A 16,807-nucleotide genomic window follows, 5' to 3' on the forward strand; every position below is an offset into this window, starting at 1 on the left:
GCTGGGTTGAGTTGTAACACAGTTTCCTTCATGTCTTCTCGTCTTGTTGTTGCTGGGTTGAGTTGTAACACAGTTTCCTCCATGTCTTCTCGTCTTGTTGTTGCTGGGTTGAGTTGTAACACAGTTTCCTCCATGTCTTCTCGTCTTGTTGTTGCTGGGTTGAGTTGTAACACAGTTTCCTCATGTCTTCTCGTCTTGTTGTTATCATGGGTTGGAGCAGACGTTGTCCGAGTTGACATCACGTTAACATCATGCTAGCGGTTCACAGAAGGAGGCTCACACAACGGCAGCTTTCCTTCAACATTGAACTCTTTGTTCCTCGTCCTCACGGTAAAAATACACATCAGTTCCCAACGTCTTGCTGTTGCCACTCTGCCCTACATATATACTCTGTCCCCATATAACTCTGTGTTCCTAATATATACTCTGTTGTTCCCAACATATATACTCTGTTGTTCATATAAACTCTGTTGTTCCCTACATATATACTCTGTTGTTCCCAACATATATACTCTGTTGTTCCTACATATATACTCTGTTGTTCCCAGCCCTACATATATACTCTGTCCCCAGCCCTAAATATATACCCTGTTGTTCCCAACATATATACTCTGTTGTTCCCTACATATAAACTCTGTTGTTCCCTACATATATACTCTGTTGTTCCCAACATATATACTCTGTTGTTCCCTACATATAAACTCTGTTGTTCCCAGCCCTACATATATACTCTGTCCCTAAATATATAGCCCTAAATATATACTCTGTTGTTCCCTACATATATACTCTGTTGTTCCCTACATATATACTCTGTTGTTCCCTACATATAAACTCTGTTGTTCCCCTACATATATACTCTGTTGTTCCCATATATACTCTGTTGTTCCCAACATATATACTCTGTTGTTCCCTACATATATACTCTGTTGCTCCCAACATATATACTCTGTTGTTCCCAACATATATACTCTGTTGTTCCCCTACATATATACTCTGTTGTTCCCTACATATATACTCTGTTGTTCCCAGCCCTACATATATACTATGTTGCTCCCTACATATATACTCTGTTGTTCCCAACATATACACTCTGTTGTTCCCAGCCCTACATATATACTATGTTGCTCCTACATATATACTCTGTTGCTCCCTACATATATACTCTGTTGTTCCCAACATATATACTCTGTTGTTCCCAACATATATACTCTGTTGTTCCCAGCCCTACATATATACTCTGTTGTTCCCTACATATATACTCTGTTGTTCCCTACATATATACTCTGTTGTTCCTCTACATATATACTATGTTGTTCCTACATATAAACTCTGTTGTTCCCTACATATAAACTCTGTTGTTCCCTACATATATACTCTGTTGTTCCCTACATATATACTCTGTTGTTCCCTACATATATACTCTGTTGTTCCCTACATATATACTCTGTTGTTCCCTACATATATACTCTGTTGTTCCCTACATATATACTCTGTTGTTCCCTATATATATACTCTGTTGTTCCCAGCCCTACATATATACTCTGTTGTTCCCTACATATAAACTCTGTTGTTCCCTACATATATACTCTGTCGTTCCCTACATATATACTCTGTTGTTCCCAGCCCTACATATATACTCTGTTGTCCCCAGCCCTACATATAAACTCTGTTGTTCCCTACATATATACTCTGTTGTTCCCTACATATATACTCTGTTGTTCCCTACATATAAACTCTGTTGTTCCCTACATATATACTCTTTTGTTCCCTACATATATACTCTGTTGTTCCCTACATATATACTCTGTTGTTCCCTATATATATACTCTGTTGTTCCCTACATATAAACTCTGTTGTTCCCTACATATAAACTCTGTTGTTCCCTACATATAAACTCTGTTGTTCCCTACATATAAACTCTGTTGTTCCCTACATATATACTCTGTTGTTCCCTACATATATACTCTGTTGTTCCCTACATATATACTCTGTTGTTCCCTACATATATACTCTGTTGTTCCCTACATATATACTCTGTTGTTCCCTACATATATACTCTGTTGTTCCCTACATATATACTCTGTTGTTCCCCCTACATATATACTCTGTTGTTCCCAGCCCTACATATATACTCTGTTGTCCCCAGCCCCTACATATAAACTCTGTTGTTCCCTACATATATACTATGTTGTTCCCTACATATATACTCTGTTGTTCCCTACATATAAACTCTGTTGTTCCCAGCCCTACATATATACTCTGTCCCCAGCCCTAAATATATACTATGTTGTTCCCTACATATATACTCTGTTGTTCCCTACATATATACTCTGTTGTTCCCTACATATAAACTCTGTTGTTCCCTACATATATACTCTGTTGTTCCCAACATATATACTCTGTTGTTCCCTACATATATACTCTGTTGCTCCCAACATATATACTCTGTTGTTCCCAACATATATACTCTGTTGTTCCCTACATATATACTCTGTTGTTCCCTACATATATACTCTGTTGTTCCCAGCCCTACATATATACTATGTTGCTCCCTACATATATACTCTGTTGTTCCCAACATATACACTCTGTTGTTCCCAGCCCTACATATATACTATGTTGCTCCTACATATATACTCTGTTGCTCCCTACATATATACTCTGTTGTTCCCAACATATATACTCTGTTGTTCCCAACATATATACTCTGTTGTTCCCAACATATATACTATGTTGTTCCCTACATATAAACTCTGTTGTTCCCTACATATAAACTCTGTTGTTCCCTACATATATACTCTGTTGTTCCCTACATATATACTCTGTTGTTCCCTACATATATACTATGTTGTTCCCTACATATATACTCTGTTGTTCCCTACATATATACTCTGTTGTTCCCTACATATAAACTCTGTTGTTCCCTACATATATACTCTGTTGTTCCTACATATATACTCTGTTGTTCCCTACATATATACTCTGTTGTTCCTACATATATACTCTGTTGTTCCCTACATATATACTCTGTTGTTCCCAGCCCTACATATATACTCTGTTGTTCCCTACATATACTCTGTTGTTCCCTACATATATACTCTGTTGTTCCCTACATATATACTCTGTTGTTCCCCATATATACTCTGTTGTTCCCTACATATATACTCTGTTGTTCCCTACATATATACTCTGTTGTTCCCTACATATATACTCTGTTGTTCCCTACATATATACTCTGTTGTTCCCTACATATATACTCTGTTGTTCCCAGCCCTACATATACACCCTGTTGTTCCCAGCCCTATATATATACTCTGTTGTTCCCATCCCTACATATATACTCTGTAGTTCCCAGCCCTACATATATACTCTGTTGTTCCCAGCCCTACATATATACTCTGTTGTTCCCAGCCCTACATATATACTCTGTTGTTCCCAGCCCTACATATATACTCTGTTGTTCCCAGCCCTACATATATACTCTGTTGTTCCCAGCCCTACATATATACTCTGTTGTTCCCAGCCCTACATATATACTCTGTTGTTCCCAGCCCTACATATATACTCTGTTGTTCCCAGCCCTACATATATACTCTGTTGTTCCCAGCCCTACATATATACTCTGTTGTTCCCAGCCCTACATATATACTCTGTTGTTCCCAGCCCTACATATATACTCTGTTGTTCCCAGCCCTACATATATACTCTGTAGTTCCCAGCCCTACATATATACTCTGTTGTTCCCAGCCCTACATATATACTCTGTTGTTCCCAGCCCTACATATATACTCTGTTGTTCCCAGCCCTACATATATACTCTGTTGTTCCCAGCCCTACATATATACTCTGTTGTTCCCAGCCCTACATATATACTCTGTTGTTCCCAGCCCTACATATATACTCTGTAGTTCCCAGCCCTACATATATACTCTGTTGTTCCCAGCCCTACATATATACTCTGTTGTTCCCAGCCCTACATATATACTCTGTAGTTCCCAGCCCTACATATATACTCTGTAGTTCCCAGCCCTACATATATACTCTGTTGTTCCCAGCCCTACATATATACTCTGTTGTTCCCAGCCCTACATATATACTCTGTTGTTCCCAGCCCTACATATATACTCTGTTGTTCCCAGCCCTACATATATACTCTGTTGTTCCCAGCCCTATATATATACTCTGTTGTTCCCATCCCTACATATATACAACCATGTTGTAATGCTTGTGCATAGTGGGAAGGTCTTTACATCTCCATGCCGAGGGCTGCACTACATGTTTATAGACAAACTTTTCAACATGTCAAAAATGTCACCTCTTTTTCCATCTCTCCCTGTTTGGTTTCCTAGGCAACGGCTCGTGGAAGCGAGGGGATAGGTACGACAGTGAGGCGCGACAGGCGTACTCTGCCCTCAACACGGTCACGCTGCTCCGGACGGTCAAACCAGAGTTTGACAACTTCTCCCTGGAGGTCAAGAGATCAATTCAGAAAGCCGGACTACCGGACTGTGACGACTGTGATAATGTACGTACGTCTGGCATCCTGAACTCTAAACCAACTGTTAACTGTGAAGACTGTGATCATGTATATACAGTACCAGTCAACAGTTTGGATACACATACTCATTCAAGGATTTTTCTTAGTTTTTACTATTTTCTACATTGTAGAATAATAGTGAACACATCAAAACTATGATATAACACATATGGAATCATGGAGTAACCAAAAAAGTGTTAAACAAATCAAAATATATTTTAGATTTTAGATTCTTCCAAGTAGTCACCCTTTCTTTGCCTTGATGACAGCTTTGTACACTCTTGGCATTCTCTCAACCAGCTTCACCTGGAATGCTTTCCAACTGTCTTGAAGGAGTTCCCACATATGCTGAGCAATTGTTGGCTGCTTTTCCTTCACTCGGTCGGTCTGACTCATCCCAAACCATCTCAATTGGGTTGAGATTGGGGGATTGTGGAGGCCAGGTCATCTGATGCAGCATTTCATCACTCTCCTTCTTGGTAAAATAACCCTTATACAGCCTGGAGGTGTGTTGGGTCATTGTCCTGTGGAAAAACAAATGATAGTGGGACTAAGCCCAAACCAGATGGGATGGCGTATCGCTGCAGAAGGCTGTGGTAGCCATGCTGGTTAAGTGTGCCTTGAATTCTAAATAAATCAGACAGTGTCACCAGCAAAGCACCCCCACACCATCACACCTCCTCCTCCATGCTTCACGGTGGGAAATACACATTCGGAGATCATCCGTTCACCTACTCTGCTTCTCACAAAGACACGACGGTTGGAATCAAACATCTCAAATTTGGACACATCAGACCAAAGGACAGATTTCCACCAGTCTAAATGTCCATTGCTCGTGTTTCTTGGCCCAAGCAAGAGTCTTATTCTTATTGGTGTCCTTTAGTAGTGGTTTCCTGGCAGCAATTCGACCATGAAGGCCTGATTCACACAGTCTCCTCTGAAAAGTTGATGTTGAAATGTCTGTTACTTGACCTCTGTGAAGCATTTATTTGGACCTAAATTTCTGAGGCTGATTACTCTGAACTTATCCGCTAGAGCAGAGGTAACTCTGGGTCTTCCTTTCCTGTGGCGGTCCTCATGAGAGACAGTTTCATCACAGCTCTTGTTTTTTTTGCGACTGCACTTGAAGGAACTTTCAAAGTCCTTGAAATGTCCTGGATTGACTGACCTTCATGTCTTAAAGTAATGATGGACTGTCATTTCTCTTTGCTTATTTGAGCTGTTCTTGCCATAATATGGACTAGGGCTATCTTCTGTATACCAACCCTACCTTGTCACAACACACCTGTGTGTGTGTGTGTGTGTACTACATGTCTGTTATGCTAGGCCCAATGGCTGGGGGGTGTGGTGTGTGTGTGTGTGCGCGCACTTCATGTCTGTTCTATGCTAGGCCCAATGGCTGGGGTGTGTGTGTGTGTGTGTGTGTGTGTGTGTGTGTGTGTGTGTGTGTGTGTGTGTGTGTGTGTGTGTGTGTGTGTGTGTGTGTGTGTGTGTGTGTGCGCTCTGGATAAGAGCGTCTGCTAAATGACTTAAATGTAAATGTAAATGTGTGTGTGTGTGTGTGTGTGTGTGTGTGTGTGTGTGTGCGTGCGCGCACTTCATGTCTGTGCTATGCTAGACCCAGCGGCTGGGGGTGTGTGTGTGTGTGTGTGTGTGCGCGCACTTCATATCTGTGCTATGCTAGACCCAGCAGCTGGGAAACCTCTCCAGTTAGTCTGTAGTTGAGTCAAGGTAAACAACATAGCAGACTGGGCCTAGAAACGGACTGGGCCTAGAAACGGACTGGGCCTAGAAACGGACTGGGCCTAGAAACGGACTGGGCCTAGAAACGGACTGGGCCTAGAAACGGACTGGGCCTAGAAACGGACTGGGCCATACGCTCTTAGAAAAAGGATTCCAAAAGGGTTCTTCATCCCAGAGAGGATGAGGGGGGGACGATACGGGGGAGAGGATAGGGTCATATTTTACCAGTACCACCCCCTACTCCCCATATACTGTAGGATTCCCTCCATAACACACCAAACTCTCTGGCCTGGTTGGACCAGTTGTTAGCTATTTATCCGGTGCCCCAAGCTGAGCTAATGTGAAGTTCTTTCACTATGGCAGAGAGGATCAGGGGGATGTCTGGGAGGGAGAAAGGAGGCGTTATTCATGGGGGAACTCAGCACCGCTAATTCCTAGGCTGCTCGTCAGATATATGTAAATTAGACACGCCAGCCACAACCATCACAAGAGACTTCATTGTCAACAAGCCGTTCAGCTAGGGCTCTGCAGGAGGAGGGAAAGAGGGAGAGAGGGAGAGAAAGATTTCTTTTCACATGGCCGTGGGTTGAGACAGGGATGCAGCTTAAGCCCCACCTTCTTTAACATGCAGTTGAAGTCGGAAGTTTAGATACACTTAGGTTGCAGTCATTAACTCGTTTTTCAACCACTCCACAAATTTCTTGTTAACAAACTATAGTTTTGGCAAGTGGGTTAGGACATCTACTTTGTGCATGACACAAGCAATTTTTCCAACAATTGTTTACAGACACAGTAAATTATAAGTAAAATAATCTATCACGATTCCAGTGGGTCAGAAGTTTCCATACACTAAGTTGACTGTGCCTTTAAACAGCTTGGAAAATTCCAGAAAATTATGTCATGGCTTTAGAAGCTTCTGATCGGCTAATTGACATCATTTGAGTCAATTGGAGGTGTCCCTGTGGATGTATTTCAAGGTCTACCTTCAGACTCAGTGCCTCTTTGATTGACATCATGGGAAAATCAAAAGAAATCAGCCAAGACCTCAGAAAATAAATAGTAAACCTCCAAGTCTGGTTCATCTTTGGGAGCAATTTTCAAATGCCTGAAGGTACCACGTTCATCTGTACAAACAATAGTAGGCAAGTATAAGCACCATGGGACCACGCAGCCATCATACCGCTCAGGAAGGAGACGTGTTCTCTCTCCTAGGGATGAATGTACTTTGGTGCGAAAAGCGCAAATCAATCCCAGAACAACAGCAAAGGACCTTGTGAAGATGCTGGAGGAAACCGGTACAAAAGTATCTATATCCACAGTAAAACGAGTCCTATGTCGACATTAACCTGAAAGGCCGCTCAGCAAGGAAGAAGCCACTGCTCCACAACCGCCATGAAAAGCCAGACTAGGGTTTGCAACTGCACATGGGGATAAAGATCGTACTTTTCGGAGAAATGTCCTCTGGTCTGATGTAACAAAAATAGAACTGTTTGGCCATAATGGCCATCGTTATGTTTGGAGGAAAAATGGGGAGGCTTGCAAGCCGAAGAACACCATCCCAACCATGAAGCACGGGGGTGGCAGCGTCATGTTACGGGGGTGCTTTGCTGGTGCACATCACAAAATAGATGGCATCATGAGGCTGGAAAATTACGTGTATATATTGAAGCAACATCTCAAGACATCAGTCAGGAAGTTAAAGCTTGGTTTCAAATGGGTCTTCCAAATGGACAATGACCCCAAGCATACTTCCAAAGTTGTGGCAAAATGGCTTAAGGACCACAAAGTGAAGGTATTGGAGTGGCCATGGCAAAGCCCTGACCTCAATCCTATAGAAAATTTGTGGGCAGAACTGAAAAAGCGTGTGCGAGCAAGGAGGCCTACAAACCTGACTCAGTTACTCCAGCTCTGTCAGGAGGAATGGGCCAAAATTCACCCAACTTATTGTGGGAAGCTTGTGGAAGGCTACCTGAAACATTTGACCAAGTTAAACAATTTAAAGGCAATGCTACCAAATACTAATGGGGTGTATGTAAACTTCTGACCCACTGGGAATGAAAGAAATAAAAGCTGAAATAAAAAATTATCTACTATTATTCTGACATTTCACATTCTTAAAATAAAGTGGTGATCCTAACTGACCTAAGACAGGGAATTTTTACTTTGATTAAATGTCAGGAATTGTGAAAAACAGAGTTTAAATGTATTTGGCTAAGGTGTATGTAAAAGTCAGACTTCAACTCTATATATCAACAAATTGGAGAGGGCACTAGAACAGTCTGCAGCACCTGGCCTGATCCTGGGGCTCTGTTCACAAACAGACCCGACAGAGTACAGGGACAGCAACACAATTAGACCCAACCAATTCATGAGAAAACAAAAATATAATTACTTGACACATTGGAAAGAATTCACAAAAAAACAGAGCAAACTAGAATGCTATTTGGCCCTAAACAGAGAGTACATAGTGGCAGAATACCTGACCACTGTGACTGACCCAAACTTAAGGAAAGCTTTGACTATGTGCAGACTCATTGAGCATAGCCTTGCTATTGAGAAAGGCCGCCGTAGGCAGACATGGCTCTCAAGAGAAGACCAGCTATGTGCACAGTGTTCACAAAATGAGGTGGAAACTGAGCTGCACTTCCTAATCTCCTGCCAAATGGATGACCATATTAGTGACACATATTTCCCTCAGCTTACACAGACACACAAAGAATTAGAAAAAAAAATAAAGTTTGATAAACTCACATATATATTGGCTGAAATATCAGTGTGCCATCATAGCAGCAAGATGTGTGACCTGTTACCACAAAAATAGGGCAACCAGTGAAGAACAAACACCGTTGTAAATACAAACTGTTTATGTTTATTTATTTACCCTTTTGTACTTTAACTATTTGCACATCATTACAACATTGTATATAGACAAAAATATTTGCTTTGGCAATGTAAACATGTCTCCAATGCCAAAACATCCCCTTATGGAGAGAGAGAGAGCGGAGAGAGAGCAGAGAGAGAGAGCGGAGAGAGAGCGAGCAGAGAGAGAGAGAGAGAGCAGAGAGAGAGAGCAGAGAGAGAGGAGAGAGCAGAGAGAGAGAGCAGAGAGAGAGAGCGGAGAGAGAGAGAGCAGAGAGCAGAGAGAGAGAGAGAGAGGAGAGAGAGAGCGGAGAGAGAGAGAGCAGAGAGAGAGAGAGAGCAGAGAGAGAGAGCAGAGAGAGAGAGCAGAGAGAGAGCGGAGAGAGAGAGCGGAGAGAGAGCGGAGAGAGAGCAGAGAGAGAGAGGAGAGAGAGAGAGAGAGAGGAGAGAGAGAGAGAGCGGAGAGAGAGAGAGCGGAGAGCAGAGAGAGAGCAGAGAGAGAGAGAGAGCGGAGAGAGAGAGGAGAGAGAGAGCGGAGAGAGAGAGAGCAGAGAGAGAGAGAGAGCACAGAGAGAGAGAGAGCGGAGAGAGAGAGAGAGCAGAGAGAGAGAGAGCAGAGAGAGAGAGAGCAGAGAGAGAGAGAGCAGAGAGACAGAGAGCAGAGAGAGAGCAGAGAGAATTTAAGTGGATGACCATAACTCCAATATTTCTATCCAATCACAACCAGTAGGTGGGTGTGTTGCGTTAAAGCTCTGTTTTTACTTTCACTAGCGTGACACACATTACGTTGGTAAAAGGACCAGGCATGAATCATTTGATTTGTGTCAGGAATCAAAACAAGAACAGGCCCTGAACGTCCAGAACAGACTGATGCTTTTCAACAGCTCCATACACATTCAGCCCTGACCAACGGCTCCATACACATTCAGCCCTGACCAACGGCTCCATACACATTCAGCCCTGACCAACGGCTCCAAACACACATTCAGCCCTGACCAACGGCTCCATCACACATTCAGCCCTGACCAACGGCTCCATACACATTCAGCCCTGACCAACGGCTCCATACACATTCAGCCCTGACCAACGGCTCCAAACACATTCAGCCCTGACCAACGGCTCCAAACACATTCAGCCCTGACCAACGGCTCCAAACACACATTCAGCCCTGACCAACGGCTCCATACACATTCAGCCCTGACCAACGGCTCCAACACACATTCAGCCCTGACCAACGGCTCCAACACACATTCAGCCCTGACCAACGGCTCCAACACACATTCAGCCCTGACCAACGGCTCCAACACACATTCAGCCCTGACCAACGGCTCCAACACACATTCAGCCCTGACCAACGGCTCCAACACACATTCAGCCCCTGACCAACGGCTCCAACACATTCAGCCCTGACCAACGGCTCCAACACACATTCAGCCCTGACCAACGGCTCCAACACACATTCAGCCCTGACCAACGGCTCCAACACACATTCAGCCCTGACCAACGGCTCCAACACACATTCAGCCCTGACCAACGGCTCCAACACACATTCAGCCCTGACCAACGGCTCCAACACACATTCAGCCCTGACCAACGGCTCCAACACACATTCAGCCCTGACCAACGGCTCCACACACATTCAGCCCTGACCAACGGCTCCAACACACATTCAGCCCTGACCAACGGCTCCAACACATTCAGCCCTGACCAACGGCTCCAACACATTCAGCCCTGACCAACGGCTCCAACACATTCAGCCCTGACCAACGGCTCCAACACATTCAGCCCTGACCAACGGCTCCAAACACATTCAGCCCTGACCAACGGCTCCAAACACATTCAGCCCTGACCAACGGCTCCAACACACATTCAGCCCTGACCAACGGCTCCAACACACATTCAGCCCTGACCAACGGCTCCAACACACATTCAGCCCTGACCAACGGCTCCAACACACATTCAGCCCTGACCAACGGCTCCAACACACATTCAGCCCTGACCAACGGCTCCAACACACATTCAGCCCTGACCAACGGCTCCAACACGCATTCAGCCCTGACCAACGGCTCCAACACACATTCAGCCCTGACCAACGGCTCCATACACATTCAGCCCTGACCAACGGCTCCAACACACATTCAGCCCTGACCAACGGCTCCAACACGCATTCAGCCCTGACCAACGGCTCCAACACGCATTCAGCCCTGACCAACGGCTCCAAACACATTCAGCCCTGACCAACGGCTCCATACACATTCAGCCCTGACCAACGGCTCCAACACGCATTCAGCCCTGACCAACGGCTCCAACACGCATTCAGCCCTGACCAACGGCTCCAAACACATTCAGCCCTGACCAACGGCTCCATACACATTCAGCCCTGACCAACGGCTCCAACACACATTCAGCCCTGACCAACGGCTCCAACACACATTCAGCCCTGACCAACAGCTCCAAACACATTCAGCCCTGACCAACGGCTCCAACACACATTCAGCCCTGACCAACGGCTCCACACACATTCAGCCCTGACCAACGGCTCCACACACATTCAGCCCTGACCAACGGCTCCAAACACACATTCAGCCCTGACCAACGGCTCCAACACACATTCAGCCCTGACCAACGGCTCCACACACATTCAGCCCTGACCAACGGCTCCAAACACACATTCAGCCCTGACCAACGGCTCCAAACACATTCAGCCCTGACCAACGGCTCAAACACATTCAGCCCTGACCAACGGCTCCAACACATTCAGCCCTGACCAACGGCTCCATACACATTCAGCCCTGACCAACGGCTCCATACACATTCAGCCCTGACCAACGGCTCCAACACACATTCAGCCCTGACCAACGGCTCCAACACACATTCAGCCCTGACCAACGGCTCCAAACACATTCAGCCCTGACCAACGGCTCCAACACACATTCAGCCCTGACCAACGGCTCCAAACACACTCAGCCCTGACCAACGGCTCCAACACACATTCAGCCCTGACCAACGGCTCCAAACACACATTCAGCCCTGACCAACGGCTCCAAACACATTCAGCCCTGACCAACGGCTCCATACACATTCAGCCCTGACCAACGGCTCGGAATTTTACTTCTCCATGTTTTGTTGAGTTGTTCTGAGAGCTCAAGTAAAAAGGTTTACAAGAGGGCATTCTCCCTGACCTTGTCGTGCAAGAAGCACTTAAAGCAAATCCTGTTCCATTCCCTGGATCCATCAAATCATATTTTAGAAAGATCACCCTATCTGCCGTGGAGCAACTCTACCGGTAATTTACTAACGTTACCGGATTCCTCAGTAATCTTGGCAATTAACAGAAAATCTATCTTAACTAATTTTCAATCAAACTTTAAAAAAAATATATTCCTATATATTTAGGATTTCTTAAATATCTGAGTCCATGTTGTTTTTATTACATATTGAGTTTCTAGTAGATAGACCGTTCTGTTTAAGTGGAAGAAGTCTAATTAATGAAAAAAGCATTTAATGAACAATGGCATTATTTTCAATTACCTCTACAACTCTTATGGGTCTTCACTTTTTTCACAACTGCCACCAGTTTGGCGCCAAAACTACATACCGACACAGTAAAAGGATGTGTAACTACACACTGACACAGTAAAAGGATGTGTTACTACACACTGACACAGTAAAAGGATGTGTTACTACATACTGACACAGTAAAAGGATGTGTAACTACACACTGACACAGTAAAAGGATGTGTTACTACATACTGACACAGTAAAAGGATGTGTTACTACATACTGACACAGTAAAAGGATGTGTTACTACACAGTAAAAGGATGTGTTACTACACAGTAAAAGGATGTGTTACTACACAGTAAAAGGATGTGTTACTACACAGTAAAAGGATGTGTTACTACACAGTAAAAGGATGTGTTACTACACAGTAAAAGGATGTGTTACGACACAGTAAAAGGATGTGTTACTACACACTGACACAGTAAAAAGGATGTGTTACTACACACTGACACAGTAAAAGGATGTGTAACTACACACTGACACAGTAAAAGAATGTGTTACTACATATGACACAGTAAAAGGATGTGTTACTACATACTGACACAGTAAAAGGATGTGTTACTACACAGTAAAAGGATGTGTTACTACACAGTAAAAGGATGTGTTACTACACAGTAAAAGGATGTGTTACTACACAGTAAAAGGATGTGTTACTACACAGTAAAAGGATGTGTTACTACACACTGACACAGTAAAGGATGTGTTACTACACACTGACACAGTAAAAGGATGTGTTACTACACACTGACACAGTAAAAGGATGTGTTACTACATACTGACACAGTAAAAGGATGTGTTACTACACACTGACACAGTAAAAGGATGTGTTACTACATACTGACACAGTAAAAGGATGTGTTACTACACACTGACACAGTAAAATTATGTGTTATTACATACTGACACAGTAAAAGGATGTGTTACTACACAGTAAAAGGATGTGTTACTACATACTGACACAGTAAAATGATGTGTTACTACATACTGACACAGTAAAAGGATGTGTTACTACATACTGACACAGTAAAATGATGTGTTACTACACACTGACACAGTAAAAGGATGTGTTACTACATACTGACACAGCAAAAGGATGTGTTACTACATACTGACACTGTAAAATGATGTGTTACTACATACTGACAAAGTAAAATGATGTGTTACTACATACTGACACAGTAAAAGGATGTGTTACTACATACTGACACAGTAAAAGGATGTGTTACTACATACTGACACAGTAAAAGGATGTGTTACTACATACTGACACAGTAAAAGGATGTGTTACTACATACTGACAGTAAAAGGATGTGTTACTACATACTGACAGTAAAAGGATGTGTTACTACACACTGACACAGTAAAAGGATGTGTCATTTGGAAACCCTCAAGTTTATGATTTATATTTAGAATAATGTTTTACGGCTTTGTCATTTTTACATTTTTTAAATCCTCTTATTTATACTGAACAAAAATATAAATGCAACAATTTCAAATGATTTTACTAAGTTACAGTTCATATAAGGAAATCAGTCAAATTAAATGAATTCATTAGGTCCTAATCTATGGATTTAACATGACTGGGAATACAGATATGCATGCAGGCTGTTGATTGGTGTCCCTCTCCTATCCTCCCTCCCTCCCTCTCCTCTCCTCTCCTCCCTCCCTCCCTCTCCTCTCCTCTCCTCTCCTCTCCTCTCCTCTCCTCTCCTCTCCTCTCCTCTCCTCTCCCTCTCCTCTCCCTCTCCTCTCCTCTCCTCTCCTCTCCTCTCTCTCCTCTCCTCTCTCCTCCCTCTCCTCTCCTCTCCTCTCCTCTCCTCTCCTCTCCTCTCCTCTCCTCTCCTCTTGGGTCCTCTGTGTGAAGTTGCTCCATATTGGTGGGAACTGGAACACGCTGTTGTACATGTCGATCCAGAGCATCCCAAACATGCTCAATGGGTGACATGTCTGGTGAGTATGCAGGCCATGGAAGAACTGGGACATTTTCATCTTCCAGGAATTGTGTCCAGATCCTTGCGACATGGGGCCGTGTATTATCATGCTGAACCATGAGGTGATGGAGGCGGATGAATGGCACAACAATGGGCCTCAGGATCTTGTCACGGTATCTCTGTGCATTCAAATTGGCATTGCTAGAATGCAGTGGTGTTCGTTGTCCGTAGCTTATGCCTGCCCATACTATAACCCCGCCATGGGGCACTCTGTTCACAACGTTGACATCAGCAAACTGCTTGCCGCAGGCTGTTATGGTCTTTATTCAGGCAGCAGGCTGTTATGGTCTTTATTCAGGCAGCAGGCTGTTATGGTCTTTATTCAGGCAGCAGGCTGTTATGGTCTTTATTCAGGCAGCAGGCTGTTATGGTCTTTATTCAGGCAGCAGGCTGTTATGGTCTTTATTCAGTATGTATGTGTGTGTGTGTGTGTGTGTGCGGTCTCTCTAATATCTACCGTGTGTCAGGGAGAGACAGGGCGTCAGGTCTGTACTTGAAGCAACCCCCTCAGTGTTAAGTTATTAACGAAAACGTTGTCATTCCTGACAGACTGTCAGAGCAGATTTTAATCCTACCTCCAAGCCGGTCGATTTACGCAAAAGGACTGAGGAAGCGAATAGCACCCGTCCATTCATTCATAGCATTATAGCTGGCTTGCATATGCGTGTCGCACAGGGCTACATTACCAACTAGCAAACAAGACAAAAAAAACATTCTATGAAAAGGCCAGATTTATTTTGAATGTTATGTGTAATTCATATTTAACCATCGTTTAAACGAAGGAAGTGTCATTAAGAGGCAAGGCATGGCCAATCACGCCATATAAGGCAATAGGACATGGTAAATAATAAGTGAATGGTCTTGTCTTGAGGCCCAACAGAGTGGAACCAGCTCTTTGAAGAAGAGGGTCACATTACATCCCAGTACACTTCACCAGTCAGCAGATAAATGTAGACTTCCTTTTGTCTCTGCATGCATAGATACTGGCTTCTGGGGCTAGTCTGATGGGGGTAATAACTGTGTAATAACCATGTATATTCTGCTGGGGGTAATATCTGTGTAATAACCATGTCTAGTCCACTGGGGGTAAAAACTGTGTAATAACCATGTCTAGTCCACTGGGGGTAATAACCATGTCTAGTCCACTGGGGGTAAAAACTGTGTAATAACCATGTCTAGTCCACTGGGGGTAATAACCGTGTCTAGTCCACTGGGGGTAATAACCGTGTCTCGTCCACTGGGGGTAATAACCGTGTCTCAGTCCACTGGGGGTAATAACCATGTCTAGTCCGCTGGGGGTAATAACCATGTCTAGTCCGCTGGGGTAAAAACTGTGTAACAACCATGTTCAGTCCACTGGGGGTAATAACCAGGTCTAGTCCACTGGGGGTAATAACCATGTCTAGTCCACTGGGGTAAAAACTGTGTAATAACCATGTCTAGTCCACTGGGGTAATAACCATGTCTAGTCCACTGGGGGTAATAACCATGTCTAGTCCACTGGGGGTAATAACCGTGTCTAGTCCACTGGGGGTAATAACCGTGTCAAGTCCACTGGGGGTAATAACCGTGTCTAGTCCACTGGGGGTAATAACCGTGTCTAGTCCACTGGGGGTAATAACCATGTCTCGTCCACTGGGGGTAATAACCATGTCTCGTACACTGGGGGTAATAACTGTGTAATAACCATGTCGAGTCCACTGGGGTAATAACCATGTCTAGTCCACTGGGGGTAATAACTGTGTAATAACCACGTCTAGTCCACTGGCGGTAATAACTGTGTAATAACCACGTCTAGTCCACTGGGGGTAATAACTGTGTAATAACCATGTTTAGTCCACTGGGGGTAATAACTGTGTAATAACCATGTCTAGTCCGCTGGGTGTAATAACTGTAATAACCACATCTTGTCCGCTTTGGGTAATAACTGTGTAATAACCACGTCTAGTCCACTGGGGGTAATAACCATGTCTAGTCCACTGGGGTTAATAACTGTGTAATAACCATGTCTAGTCCACCTTGGTTAATAACTGTAATAACCACGTCTAGTCCACTGGGGGTATACCTGTAATAACCACGTCTAGTCCACTGGGGGTAATAACTGTGTAACCACTT

At 43.9% G+C, this 16,807-nt stretch overlaps 1 protein-coding gene across 1 annotated transcript in view; it reads left to right on the forward strand.

Moving 5' to 3' along the window:
- The first annotated feature begins 251 nt into the window (after positions 1–251).
- LOC118379407 (atrial natriuretic peptide receptor 3-like) overlaps positions 252–16,807 on the forward strand; it is a 98,235-nt gene continuing 81,679 nt past the window's right edge. Inside the window, exons 1-2 of the mRNA XM_052462655.1 lie at positions 252–330; positions 4,350–4,525. Of these exons, the coding sequence (XP_052318615.1) occupies positions 252–330; positions 4,350–4,525 (255 nt within the window). The remainder of the gene's footprint in view (positions 331–4,349; positions 4,526–16,807) is intronic.

The sequence above is a fragment of the Oncorhynchus keta genome, chromosome 14 (genome assembly GCF_023373465.1).
Source record: "Oncorhynchus keta strain PuntledgeMale-10-30-2019 chromosome 14, Oket_V2, whole genome shotgun sequence".
Classification (NCBI taxonomy): domain Eukaryota; kingdom Metazoa; phylum Chordata; class Actinopteri; order Salmoniformes; family Salmonidae; genus Oncorhynchus; species Oncorhynchus keta.